At 36.0% G+C, this 14,376-nt stretch overlaps 1 protein-coding gene across 1 annotated transcript in view; it reads right to left on the bottom strand.

The window, feature by feature from the left end:
* The window catches only part of HIBADH (3-hydroxyisobutyrate dehydrogenase), a 77,209-nt gene that overhangs the window by 56,557 nt on the left and 6,276 nt on the right, over nt 1–14,376 (bottom strand). Inside the window, exon 3 of the mRNA XM_085307542.1 lies at nt 13,967–14,088. Coding sequence (XP_085163668.1) covers nt 13,967–14,088 — 122 coding nt within the window. The remainder of the gene's footprint in view (nt 1–13,966; nt 14,089–14,376) is intronic.

Raw genomic sequence — 14,376 nt, 5'->3', positions numbered from 1 at the left:
ACATCTCTGCAGTTCCACCAAGCTTATGTAAGCAGTTTCCTGCAAATTGTATTAAAATATGTGAAACTAGTTATTTCTACCTTTATTAGAAACTAATAATCTAGACAATTTTTAACACACACATGATACCACAGACAAGAACTTTTCTGAAGGCTTTCAGAAGACAGCTTAAGCTATTGACATCCCAACAAAAACTAGTCATTTTAGGTCAAGCTAAGGTCATTGCAAGGCAAAGAAAAGAAACCGTTATGACAGTTGTCTGCCAAGTATCTGGCTTAGTGCTGAGCAGAGAACTGCAATTAAATTCTTATTTACTTTTCTACAAGAAAAAGAGGTCTAAAAGATACTACAGTACTGGAGAAAACAAGAAAAAAAATCCATAAACTCATTTTGCAACATCTCTGCTCACAATAAGAAATTCCTAGTTGATTAAGCTGCACATTGAGCCATTTTACAGAGACTCTCATTAAACAAGCAATGAATGTAAATAAAACATTCAAAAATGAATAGTTAATAATTAAAATATAACTTAAAGAGTTATATTATTATATTGCATTATTGTATTAATATAAATTATGTTTTCCTTTGTATTTCAGAAGGGGCAATAGTTATTCATATCGGTTGATAGCATTTCTGCTATTACCAATTAAATACACCAGATTTATTTTTTTGTCTTTCCTCTAAACTTCAGTTTTAACCCATAGGTCGTATTTTGGTAAATAACCTTCTGTCTGAATAAACAGAAACATCTGTATATAATGTACTCTCTTTTCAAAGTCCTTCTTAATGAACATGTATACTAAAACACAGGTAGATCAATTGGGTAACTGCGAGCAAATATGTAAGTTGTAAACACTGGGAAAAAATGACTAGTTTCCATAAACAGGTAAAAATCAACAAAGGAAAATAAAATCAGCAATTAATTTCTSGAGAATTTTAACATCTTTCTATTCATTTTTAGTTTGTTCGGTTTTGTTCATTTGTTTAAGGAAAATAAAGCTCAGCTGACTGTAATTACACCAGCTTTATTTTTGCCCTCCCTAGCTTTGATTTCCATGTGGTTTATTTAAATATATAAAAATAATGGAGCTCTATCGCATCACAGTAAGAGCTTATTCACATTGACAATTAAATCTGTTGCCTTTCAGTATCTGATTAGGGAGGCAAATTAATTAAGGGCTGCACAAAATGAGCTCCCAAGTTGTAAGCTATGCAAATTATACTACCCTCAAAAAATATACCCTCAGCTTTGTAACTTCAGAACAAGCATGCAACAGATTCAGTTAAAACAACACATGCAAGTGAACAACGGAAGGGAATAACTCTCCCCAGAAAGGTATCAAAATAGCTACACACTCCAATAACATTTAGCAAAGTTAAAGACAAAGTCCAGTAGTTTTAGCAACCTATATAAGCATTAGAAATAGCAAAAACGCTATAGTAAAGTTGCACACTAATAAACGAAACACTCCTGCTAGCTCCTTTTGCGACTGCACTGTACGCCAGGTACTTACAGACAAGTACCTTGCAGCTAATAAACCTTCTCCACTTCTCTTTCCTCACAAAATCACGTATATTTTGTCATTAGAAACCCAGGGCAACAACTGGAATTTAGAAAATGTGTTTTATTCATCAGCCAGTGTGCATATTCAAGTTGTTAGAGAACCAAGTGATAAAGATTAAAGAATGCTCATTCCCAGATGATACCTTGTTAGAAGCAGCAGTACACATACTAGAGTGGATGCAGAAAAAATGGGCAGTATTTCTGCTTCAGTTAAAGGGTTAGGAAATGAGGGACAGCATTTGAAATGGCAGCCATAGTTGTGCTGAAGAGACATGCATACAGTGGTAATCAAAATTACAACTTGTAAAGTCTAAATACATAATTCTGCTTCAAGATCATGTTTGCAGGAGACACTGCTTTGAAAATAACCATAATATATTCTAACTTAATACTATCCCTTTTCCATTAAAGCCAGAAAGGAACAGAAATCATTGTGATAAATTGTATTTCAAGAGTTAGATACTGAAAATAGAAAACAACATATCCTTGAACTTAAGTGACAGTAAATAACAAAACCTCTATGTTTTYCTCAGGCAGAGTAAACCTGAAGGATATTTTAAAATAATTAAAACAGTTAGATATAGGCGATCCCCATGTCACTGGTCTGCTTAAAAATAAAAGAAAAAAAAAAGCTCATTCACAAGCAACATTCTGCTATACTTATGCAGTATTTGCAAAATAAAAACTTAACACTTCATGAAGAGTCCAGCCAAATCACATCTAGAATGCCAACTCCACAAAGTTTTTTGAAATCTTTGAGTTTCCAAAGAAAAATAGCTTAGTAGTACAAGACAGTTTCCACTACTGACCCTTAACAGCCACTAAGGGCAACCCTCTTCAACTTGCACTATATTCCCATTGAAAAACATGGAATTAAGTAGATGCTTAAGTGCTTTATATTGAATTGGAGCTCTACAGATGTACTATATTATGAGCTAATGCACAGCTACTTCTAAAGATACGCTTTCCCATAGCTGCATGTAATTTAAATTTCTCGATCCTTAGCAATAAAGGGATATCAGTGAGAAGGGTATTAAAATTAAAGATGTGATAGTGATGGACTAATTTAATCATGTTTCTTCTGATATCAGCTGTTTCTGGAAGTTCCTGCTTCCAGAGTCCACAACTGCAAATAGTGCCTTTTAGTATTTATTAAAATTCTAGTTTTCAGTGCATGTGAAAGCTTGTAAATGATAATGCCAACAAGCTAAAAATAAATAAATAAAAAGTTAAAATGAATTGCCTTTAATCAAGATTTTGAAGGTTTAATCTATAATTAACATATGGAGTTACAAAAATATACGAGAGAGATCTTCAAATGCTTCAATGGGATCTAGAGCCCCACAGTCCAATAAACTATTGAGAACTGTCTCCATAGTTAAATTTGTTTTCTTCTCCCTCTCTTGGCAATGTAACAGAAGACAAAATAACAACACAGCAGATTTAATAATTATTGTTTGTCCAATCAGTAAGTTACTCTACAGATCTGCATGAACTACCTGAAAATAGAAGACTTCAAAATGATGAGTACACTGTAGAGCTGCCAACCAATTTATCCTCTCCACATTTTGCTTTCCATCGAGTAGCTTTTTCTTCTAAGTAACTCACTAGCAAAGCGGAGAGGAAAAAGAGCTGTTTTGTTTTACTACTTCTTSACAAATACAATTAAAGCACTGACTCAGAAACTTACCTGTTCTTTTTAGCTAGTAGTATTATCTGGTCTAATAAAAACTTTTCTGTCTCTCAATACAACTTCCTTTCTTCCTATTCTTAAACCACCAGGTAAAAGAACACTGTTACTATGTTACCATGATTAGTACTCAAACATCACAGATAGATACTATTCCTATGGCAAGAATTTAAATAGCATAATAATACAGTGCTATGGTAAGAATTTATGACTAAAAAGAGATAAAACTCCTCTGTGGGTTGGCATTCAGGAGTAAAGGAAAACTACAACTCACACTACTTTTAGACTCGGAGACAGTAGTATCTAAGTAGCAATTTACATGTATCCCACAAGAAATGGAAGAGCAGTAGCAAACACCACTCTCAGCCACAGAGGGTTACATTTGACTGACAACTGCATTTGGCCTGTTTTTTCTCTTGTCTTGGCTCCATCTATTTCCTTACTTGCATTGGCCAGCTATAGGCCTTTCAATGGAACATCCACTGTATATTCTCGTATTCACTTTCCAAAAAGTTTCTACTGCCAGAAGCCAGGAGATGGTTGCTGCTTCCTCGAAGCATGTCATTGGGTAGGGGCAGATGCAATTAGTGGGCAGGCAGGAGTGGGTGTGTGGCGCATGTGCATTCGGAGTAACTTGAAAAAGCATGGTTTTAATAACTTTTGACACATCCAAGGAAGGGTTAAGTGCCTACAAAATAAAATAAAAAGCACCTTTTTTCTTTCATTATACAGTCTGGCTAAAAAGCTTCTGAAACCAAAATTAAATACTACATTCCCATCCACTCCCCAATATACACACTCTAAAATAAATAATGGCCAAACAGATTTAAATGAAATTCTGTAAAAGAATTTGTGCTTGTATGAAAATGGTACATTCGAGCCTGAAGCAAAAGTAAAACCGCCAAGTTATAAACTTCTCAAAGGGAAGGTTTATAATGGAAATGCCAACAGACCCTTAACTATAGTGGAGCTGTTAGGTGCCAACATATAAATAATTTTAGTTTTTGTGGTCACCTTACCATAAATTAGATACAGTGCAAGAGGAAACAGTAGGGTTCTGATTCAGTAAACAGTAATGACCAAGAGTGCATGTTTGGATTTTAAGACAAATATAGCACAGATTTGATGCTGGCTCTGAAATTGAGTCTATAAGGGACTTCTGAATTTCTTTAAGTAGTAAGCAGGCCATATTCTGAATTCTTGAGGGCTTGTAAAATAAAAACTCCTTAACAAGCTTTGCTGCCTACTGTTTCAATCTTCTAAGAATCCTTTAACCCAGTTACCAAAAATTGCTCCATTCAAGTTTGGTGTAATTATCTGCTAAGAAAAAACAACATACTGATTAAGTGTACTTAGTCATATTCAATATTAAAACTGCTAGGCATATTAACACAGCAGAGGAACAAAAGTGTCAGTGACTGAAACAGTGTCAGATTAATCACCTTCTTCCTTATTAGATGTTCACTACATCTTTAGTAAAGATGCCTTCCTATCATCCAGTCTATTTCAGTGCAGGAACGATGCATTTAGGTGATTGAATATGTTCATCTCGATCCTGGAAGGTATTTATGCCATTCTTTTGCAGTGCTTAAGACCTATGCACAATATGTTGAAGACAGCGAGTGATACTATTAGTACTCTCTGTGGGAACTTGCATCTTGGACAGTGTGGGAGCCCTCAGAGACAGCCAGGATTCAGGCTGCGGCTGCTAAGAAGATGCTCTAACTCAGGAAATTCTCCTGCTTGCCAAATTCACATCAGCTTCTCATTTAATGCTTCCGTTACAAAAGCCTCCCACTGCCCCAGCATCACCCTTAACTCTTTGCTAATGTAAATTTCAAGATGAGTATCTCCAGAAATAAAAAGCTATACTCTTTGTTTACTCTAAATTACTCCACCAAATCCACTTTTAGTTTACTCTTAATTAGAGCCTCAGTAGGACAGTATTTCACATGCCAATAACGTTAGTGAAAACTGTGGTTTGAAATCTACGTTCTTCCAGCATACTCAATCTGAAATGCCTTTTCAAGAGAAGAGCATTTACCTGCCCTCAAAGCAAGCAGACGCTGCTTTCATGCTACTAGCAATTTCAGAAAATCTGGGAAATGGTTATGTATCAAAGAAGTGTTGGACATCTCCAGATATCAGTGAAGTTTGAAGAGTTAACTGTTTATAGTCATATATGTACAGATTATCTATAGCTACAAGTTATTTTATTTTCATCTCTGGTAGGTCATGATTTTAAGCAAAAACATGAAATCTAACACAAAAAAACCCACAATGATTATGTTCCTTAGCCAGAGTTGAGAGAAACTCAAAAGTGACTTCCTCTGTACTCACACTGGCACTAACAGACACAAGCTACACATCCCCACTATGCATTCTCCTAAAGCAAAGGAAATAAACAGATTGAGAATAAAATGAGAGTAAAAGTGTCTGTTATTTTTGACTGTACACAGTTAAACTATATAGGTAACTGAGTAACTATGATCTCACAGAGTTTGCAGCAGCTCTTGTCAGATAAAGCAAAGGGACAGTAAATAATGTCAGATAAATATTATTGCCAATGACCTTAACTACAAATTAAACAACAGAAGTTTACCAACTGTGGAGCAACATAAAGAGATATTATCAAATCATTATGTCGCTTTATTTAAAATATGTAAAAGCTTTAATAAAACATTATACAATGTTTCACACTTTTCCCCCTCCATTTTATTGAGGACATATTTAACATTCTTCCACTAAATAAATAAATAAAACATAACTGCCAACAGAATGAGGAAGAGAACTGAAGGGTTAGCATTAGAGTGAGATTTTATGTGTTATGCTGTTCCAGCCACAGCCTTTAACTCTTCTGCAAATACCTACAGGTTAAAACTGTCTAAGCTCTATGAAGTTGCATGCAYTGCATCCTGGCTAAATTAACTATAGGAACAACAACAAAAAGTTTTAAGAATTAAAGTTGTTGATTAAATACAGTGCATTATTTTCACTTCAGGTCTTACGTTGTTCTTGGTGTCAAGAGAATTGTAGTTCATAACTATTTCTTCAACTCAGGAATGAAGCTGCATGATCCTCTATTGTCCTCTGCATTTCAGTAGACTGAAGTGGTGAGCAAATACTGCTGGACTAACTGAAATTCGAACTTTCATATCATTTGCATGCTCACAGTTCAATTCTGAATGCATATCAATGATAGGAGGCTGTATCGTTTCCYTTATGTTTTCATTTAGTCATGAAAATCATGGATTCATTAGATGTGACTGGAGAAGAAGGATTTATGAAATCATAGAATTGGTAAGGTTGGAAGGGACCTCCGGAGATCATCTAAGTCCAACCCTCAAACAAGTGGCCCATACGGGGATTGAATCGGCGACCTTCGCGTTATTAGCACCACATTCTAACCAACTGAGCTAAACCTAACCCCTCTTGATGATATTTGTATGTGGATGGTTTGTGTTCTTTGGGTTTTTCTATTTATTCTTTTAATCAACAGGAAGTTGCATCTGTAGATTAAAATGCACAGTTGAAGTAACACTGAATTGCAAGTACAATCGCTTTGCACTAAGATTCAGACTAAACTGCATTTTCCCCAGTGTCAGCTCTAGTGCTTTTTAGCTGGTGGGAATCCTCTCCACCATTAAGGGCTGTTGTGCAAGCAGAGTGTACTTCCATCTCCACTCTGCACTGCCTACTCCAGTTTATACTTCCTGCTCTAGTGTGCTGTGGCACTGAGCTCAGTGCTGCAACGTATGCCACCCACATTCAGCATAGGAGGGAAACTAGCCTCAGAAGATGTCAGTGTTATTAAATTCTGGTGCGGATGCACCCCACTGTCCCTGCCATAACAGTCACCCTGTTTRGGGGGGGGTGATTAGATGAAAACCCACATATTTCGAACAAGAGGCTTCATTCAAAGAGCAAAGAGAAAAAGAGAACTATGCACACTGAAAAACAAAACACACCTTTCAGAAAGCTTCAAAGTCATCATTACTTTTCAGAAACATTTCCAAACACCACCTGCATCTCCTTAACTTTCAAAGTTCTCTAGAAGAAGCAATCAAAAATTAAAAAAAATGAAAATAAATTAAATTTCTTCCCCTAGGATTTATGACAGACTGGAATTTGAAGAGCTTTCTCACTCTGTATATCACAGAATATTTGAAGGGATGAGCAAGACACTAGCAATAAAGCAGCCACAAGCAAAAAGAGCAGCCATTAGGAATTCAGTAACAGCTCACATACAGCCATGGATATTAGAACCAGTTTTACTGAGAAAAGGAATGTTGGCCATAATTCTACAGTTATCCCTTACTCATTTTCAAAGAGTGCCATGGGGATTTTTAACTTCCATCTGGACAGTTTTCCTTTAATGTTTTTTGAACACCATGTGTGAGAACACAATAGAATTGTAGAAATTAGAGCTGGAAAAGACCTATTAGATCATGTAGCCATCCTCCTGCCAGTTAAAGATTTTTCCCTACAGAATAGTTCCTAGCACTTTGCCCAGTAGAGTTTAAAGCATGTCAAGACATTTGGCTTCAGCCATCCCCTTTGGAAAATTATTCTACAGTGTATTAAGAATGTTGTTAGGAAGTTTTTCCTGATAGACACAGTGTGCATTTTTCTTTCCTTAATAATTTCCAGTCTATTATTCCTAGTTATACTCCACAGGGCCAGCCTGAATAACTCATCTTTACACCTTCAAGTAAATGAAGACAGATACGTTTCCCTACACATTGGTCATCAGTTGGCCAGACTACACACAGTTTTACAGCCAAAATATACATTTTACTTTAATAAAATCAGTAATTCCACCCTTTTAGTCACTGTAGGAACAATTGCCTCCACTCCAGCAAACATTTTTAAATGATAGTCTCAACAAATCTGTTTATTCTTGCTTAGCCTTTCACTACCTTTTGTGTTCTCCACAGAAGTAAACTCACACTCACAAAAGAAAAAAAAATGTCACAARGTCAGCACATCAGTAAATGTACTATCTAATCTTTCTGCAACAGGAGTTGCTGCCAATCTAGCAATCTCTACACAGGGTTTATACTGCCTACATCCCCAGTACGTCACAACATGCAAATTATCAAAGTGTAATTAACATTTTCAAGATCTTCATTCCTTTCCATTGTCTATGTCTTGATAAAGACTTTCAAATATTTTAAAGTTATTAGGACTCAGAAGCTTTTTAAGCATCCCAAATTTCAAAGTATTTCTCTTCTTCCTTAAATCACAGTTCACCTGATTCTTCCCTTTTGGTTATCAGTTATCTCATGGATTATTATTAGCTCATGTAAATTTCAGAATATTTCAGTAACATTTTTCATACCCACTTTCACACAGAATCACAGAATGGCCCAGGTTGGAAGGGACCTCCGGAGATCATCTAGTCAAATCCCCCTGTTCAAGCAGGGTCATCTGGAGTATGTTAGGCAAGATCACATCCAGGTGATCTCCAGAGAAGGAGACTCTGCAACCTCTCCGGGCAACCGGTACCCATGCTCTGTCACTCTCACAGTGAAGAAATTCCTCCTCACGTTCAGGCAGAACTTCCTGTGTTTCAGTTTGTCCCCATTGCCTCTTGTCCTATTGCTTGGCACCACTGAAAAGAGTCTAACCCCATATTCTTGACACCTTCCCTTAAGGTATTTGTAGATTTTGGTAAGATCCCCTCTCAGTCTTCTCCAGGCTAAACAGGCCCAGCTCTCGCAGCCGTTCCTCATAGGGCAGATGCTCCAGTCCCCTTATCATCTTCGTAGCCCTATGCTGGGCTCTCTCCAGTAGCTCCCTGTCTCTCTTGTACTAGGAAATCCAGAACGGGACACAGTACTCCAGATGTGGCCTCACCAAAGCTGAGTAGAGGGGCAGGATCACCTCCCTCGACAAATATTACCGTTCCACTTTGTAATTTTTAACTACCATTCCTAGATCACAAAGCTTTGCAAAAAATTACTATGATCAGATGAATTCAGCAAAAATATTAACAGAGGAAATAAGAACATGCCAGCAAATAAAACATTAGGCAAGACATGAAATGACTGAGGAGAGCCGAAAAAAGCTATACTCACTATCAGAGGCATAGAGAGCTTTGTGACCAGCTGACCAGACGGTTGAGTATATCCATTCAGGCTTTAAAAATAAAGCATAAATCCAGAAGTAACAGCAGAGTAAAAAGCGGAATGCATTTAGGACCACCTTTCCCTCATGTACAAGAAGACTTGCCCATGAGAGGAATAGGTCAGAATGACTGCTTTTAAGTTCATGAAACTGTTTCTTCTTGACAGTGTTTCAAAGATCCTAACATTTAGGAGACACTCAAATCTCTTTATTTAGTAGGTCAAAAAGTGAAAATAAAGAAAAATTTCACAGCATTGAATACAGAAGATACTGTATTTCATGCTTTCTGACCATTAAAAAATTACATAATTTCTCAGATTAGAAATGGTGTATCAACCAACCAACTTCTACTCTCCTTTGAAGTCATAAGATTTTATTTCTCTAAAAATGCATAAAGCTAAAGATACAAAGTAGATGCAGCCTAGAAAAGCCAGTTAAAAATAGCTCTAGAAAGACCCCGCAACAAAGGAGAGCTCTATTATTGACAAATACATAAATGATGCTTCCTCATTACAATATAACATACAAGCTAGAAGTTGCAACATTTGAACCACTTATTAGCATTTTCTATTATTTAGTCTAGTCTTAAAACATTTTTCAAGCCATCTTTGCAAGCATTAGTGTGCACAGACACAGAGCAGTCTTTGTATTAACTCCGCTATAGGGTTCTCCTTTGCTTCACTGCACTAGACCTTCAACATCCAACTAAGAGAAACACATTCACCCATTGTCCTATACATCCTACTTGTATCTGCTATCAGTATGTGATCATGCTATTGAAATACATTCATCTCTCCAGTTTTGAAAGTCTCTCTCTCTCTCTCTCTCTCTTTTTTTTTTTTTTTAATTTGGAACCATGCAATACATTGCTCTTTGAAAGGAAATGAAGCAAAAGATCTCCACAGTATTTCTAAACACTTTTTATTTGCTCCAAGTAAATGACAGATGACCACACAGAGAGTAATTCTGCAATTCACTCTTCAAGGGCTGACATTTTACTCCATTATCAAAAGTCTCAATTTGTCAATGGTTATTGGTAATATTCTTTTGATCACTTAATGCTTAGCTGGAGCTGGAAGAAGTACTACTATGAGATGAAAATGTTTGAAATGGCAGCTGGAATAGAAACTGCAGCTTCTTAACCAGCTCCAGCCAAAGGTTCCACATAAAAGACGTTTTATCCTAGAGTTTATCACCATTTTAGCATGACTAAATGACGGCAGTTCTCTACATGATAGYTCTTGTTAATTATTAACAGACTGACTTTCTTATTGACTACTATTGGCTAGATTAGATAGCAAGCAGAAAGACCTACCAAATTTCATAATCAGATTATAGTACCATACTTCCAATGGAATTGAAAGCACTTTATCTGTAACTCTACAAACATACAAAAAATCTTGCTGATGCACCTTTTAGTGAACTTCCAGCAGAATGCAGCAAAACATCTTTTGAGCAGAAGAGGAGCTGGTGTAACTTCAAGCATCAGTGGAGGGAAAAGAAGCTTAATTGAGAAGATAGTATCTGAACAYTTACATCTGATGCATCATATCGAAAATAAAAAAAAATCATTTTGCTCACTGTAGTTTAGACAATGTATATTTTGTGCATTAAATCCAAAAGAGGTAAATATGACAGCAGCAGTGAAACCACGAGTAAAGTTTGCTCTGAACTGCAAGGTGAGAACCTGTATCATACTTTCAGCAAAATTAGTGGAGGGACAAACTTAACCCAATTCTTAAAGCCCTACTTGAGATCCCTTGTTTGGCCAGTATTCTATTCAATGTTAATGGAAGTCATTTGTAAATATGTTCTCTGTGCTTCTGTGGTAATTAGTCTTTTAAAAGCCTTTTATACACACAAAGATGCAGAATCCAATCTTTTCAAAAAGATCAGTTTACTCCTCTAGGTTTAGGGAAAAAAGCCAAAAATAAACAGATTTTGAAACTATTTCCTCATTTGTCATGTGTTCACAAAGAACTCACAGATGAGAGCACCACTGGGAACTGTAACCCAACTTTCTCATGTGGACCTGCAAGTGATCCTAATCCCAGGGTAAAGCGATTGCTATCTCTAGAACGTATTAACAGCATAATCTGCATGCTGCTACAGGGATAAGAAGTATTTTCCAAAATTAGTTAATACAAAATAACACTGTAGTAACTTGGTGCATTAACTTCCGCTTACTGAGTGCTGACTCTGAGCTGCAAGCAAATGTTATAGACTAAACATACTAAAAACACAGCAGTGCTATGTGGCAGCACAGACCCATTCTGAAAAAGAGCAGGAATATTTCAGTTGTAAGGCTGCAAATAAGCCTCTAAAATCTAGAACTAACTCCCGGCCTTATGACACTTCATTTGCAATGTCAAGACAGGATTAAAATCATTAGTATTTTCTATAAGGTTTAGAGATCAAGCAATTTTCAAAATATTACTTAGTTTGTGAAATAACTTATTCACAGTGCAGACAAATATTAACATCCACTAAGCAACACCTGAATACTCAAACCAGAAGTGAAGCAATCTGCCAATAACAGCCAGGTCTAAGGTGTAAGGATGATAGTTCAGACATCCTGCTTCCTTTCCCTCCTCCCTCTCTCCCACAATCATCCTCACTCATATCTCCACCTGTATACTGTATTTCACAGCAATGGAACGATGTCTGTCAGCTTCTAGAGAGCTAAGCACACTTCTCCATTTAGTGTTTTAACAAGTGGCCAATAATGGAACCAAAACATACAAAAATACCCCAAAAGACATGATGTGTTAGGTCTTAAAAGATATAAAAAACAAAACCAATATTAATGTTCTTTTATTCTGCTACTATACTTCATTTCTCAAAGTATTGATCAACTGCTCATTTTAGGCATGACTCGTACAGAGTGTTACTTCGTATTCACAAACACATTATCTACTAGCAAGCTAAATACCAATTCTTCCCTTCTCCTTCAGACTATTATTCAGTGTGTAACTGATATTAAACACCAAATAATTTGTATTCAGATGAACCACTAAACACCAAAACATCCACTTGTATTCAGACTAGTCAACTCTATGTTACCACATTAATCTAGTCTCAGCATTATCACTTTCTCAGGAAACAAAACCCGAAGAACAGCTATTGTTTGGAAATCTTTTTTTTCCTCTTCCTTCTTTCTTTGTAGTTAAAGTATAGTCAGCTTTTAAGCAAACATTTCTGGATAAAAATAAATTATAGAATTTCCAAAATACATCCCCTCAGTTAAACAACTTATCTGGGAGAACAGAGATTGAGGAGAACCACATAAAAGTTATCAACGTTACCCAAATGGTAAGTGGAAGGTCATGCTATGTTTAGAAAAAGATCAGATACATACTCCACCCACAACATAGTCTTTTTCTGTGGTTTTTATTACAGGCTAACAAGTTATCTAACTTTACAAAACAAGAACTAATAATTTGGCTGGGAAGAAAGAATCCTGTCTTCCCTATGATATCCTTCAATATCCTCTGGGTTTTTCTGCTTGCTGTTCACATTAAGAATTGGATGAAAATTTTGGCTTCCTACATGTTGCCAAATCTTGCCTTAGTTTTCAGTTGAAAATTAAAAAGATGATTATTTTTACTCCTTACCTACACTAACCTTACTCATCTGAAATTCAGGCTACACTCTTACTTTCAACAATAATAACAATCAGCTATGGTTTTGTTTTCAAAAGCTTAACTTTATGCTTCTGTTGTCTTCTATCCACAAAATTAGAGACTTGCCTGCTCTAAATTCTTTCTTATGAGAGATGCAATACTCAGATCAGCAGTTAGTAGTCTCTGACATCAAGAACAAATATCACATGCACTTTTTTCAACTATTAAAGAAACAACAGAAAGTTTCTAACCTAACTAGCCATTTCTTGACAACATATTGCTTCCCTCCTCCCTTCCTTCTCTCTTTTTTAATTAACTAAAAAGCATAAGAATTGATTAACAGTAATCCAAATTATCGAGTTAGTCTTTCCCTAACAAAAAGAAACATATGGAGACTGAAGCAATGTGAGTATCTGCATAATAATATGGCTTTCTGAAAGAAGTTAAATTAAAAGGACAATTGTATTATGCCATGTTAAATCTCAGCTTCTCCAGATCTGACACAAAAACAATATACTTAAACGCTAAAAATATTCCTAAAACAACAAGTAGCTTCTTAAATAACACCAGCCTTCCTCAGCTGCTCCCAAAAGAGCATGTAAAGCAGCTGCAGGAGTCAAAAATACACAGCACTGAAAGATGAGGCTTATCAGTCTGAGCTGCCTTCTTCTCTACTGCTACAGCACTGCTTTCAGCCAAGAGATTACAAGCAGTATTGTCCCTTCATTCTTAGAAAGCATCAAACTCTTCAGACAGAGGTAAATGCTTGTATGCATCACAAAGGAAACAGGCAGTCTTTTTTTCTTTAATATATAATGGAACAAATAAAAAAAAATACATATATATACATATATGTCGAAGGAAAGCAATTTGTACCAACAAGGGTACAAATTGGTGACTAGAACCCCTAACAAAGAGGTAATCTGTTTAATATGAGGTAAACTGTTAATGAAGACTTACCTCCAGAAACTGGAGCATCCATGAATACAGCGCCCATTTTTTCAACTGCTTTAGCTAATTCTTTTGAAACTGCAGGGTCAATAGTACTGGAATCTATTAACAATGAGCCTTTCTTCACTTTCCTAAAACAAAGATTAATTATTATTAAGTATTTGTAGCATAAAACATCTGCAGCTATAACCATGGCAATGAGCTTTCTCAGTATGATAACAATGCAGATATTTTTTGGTACACTAATAAACACAAACTTTTAAACCCTACTGAGCAAGATCTGCTGAGTACATATACTCCAATTATTTCTCTTGAAATTCATGATATAGCACAGTTTTGAACGATTCAAAACACAATCAAACCTGAACAACAACAACAACAACAAGGGATGTTCTTCCTGCAGGAGCATCTGACTGCTT

The sequence above is a fragment of the Rhea americana genome, unplaced genomic scaffold (genome assembly GCF_003343005.1).
Source record: "Rhea americana isolate MKP2758 unplaced genomic scaffold, rheAme1 scaffold_26, whole genome shotgun sequence".
Lineage (NCBI taxonomy): Eukaryota > Metazoa > Chordata > Aves > Rheiformes > Rheidae > Rhea > Rhea americana.
Note: the sequence above shows the minus strand (reverse complement) of the source record. Positions and strands in the feature narration are given on the sequence as shown.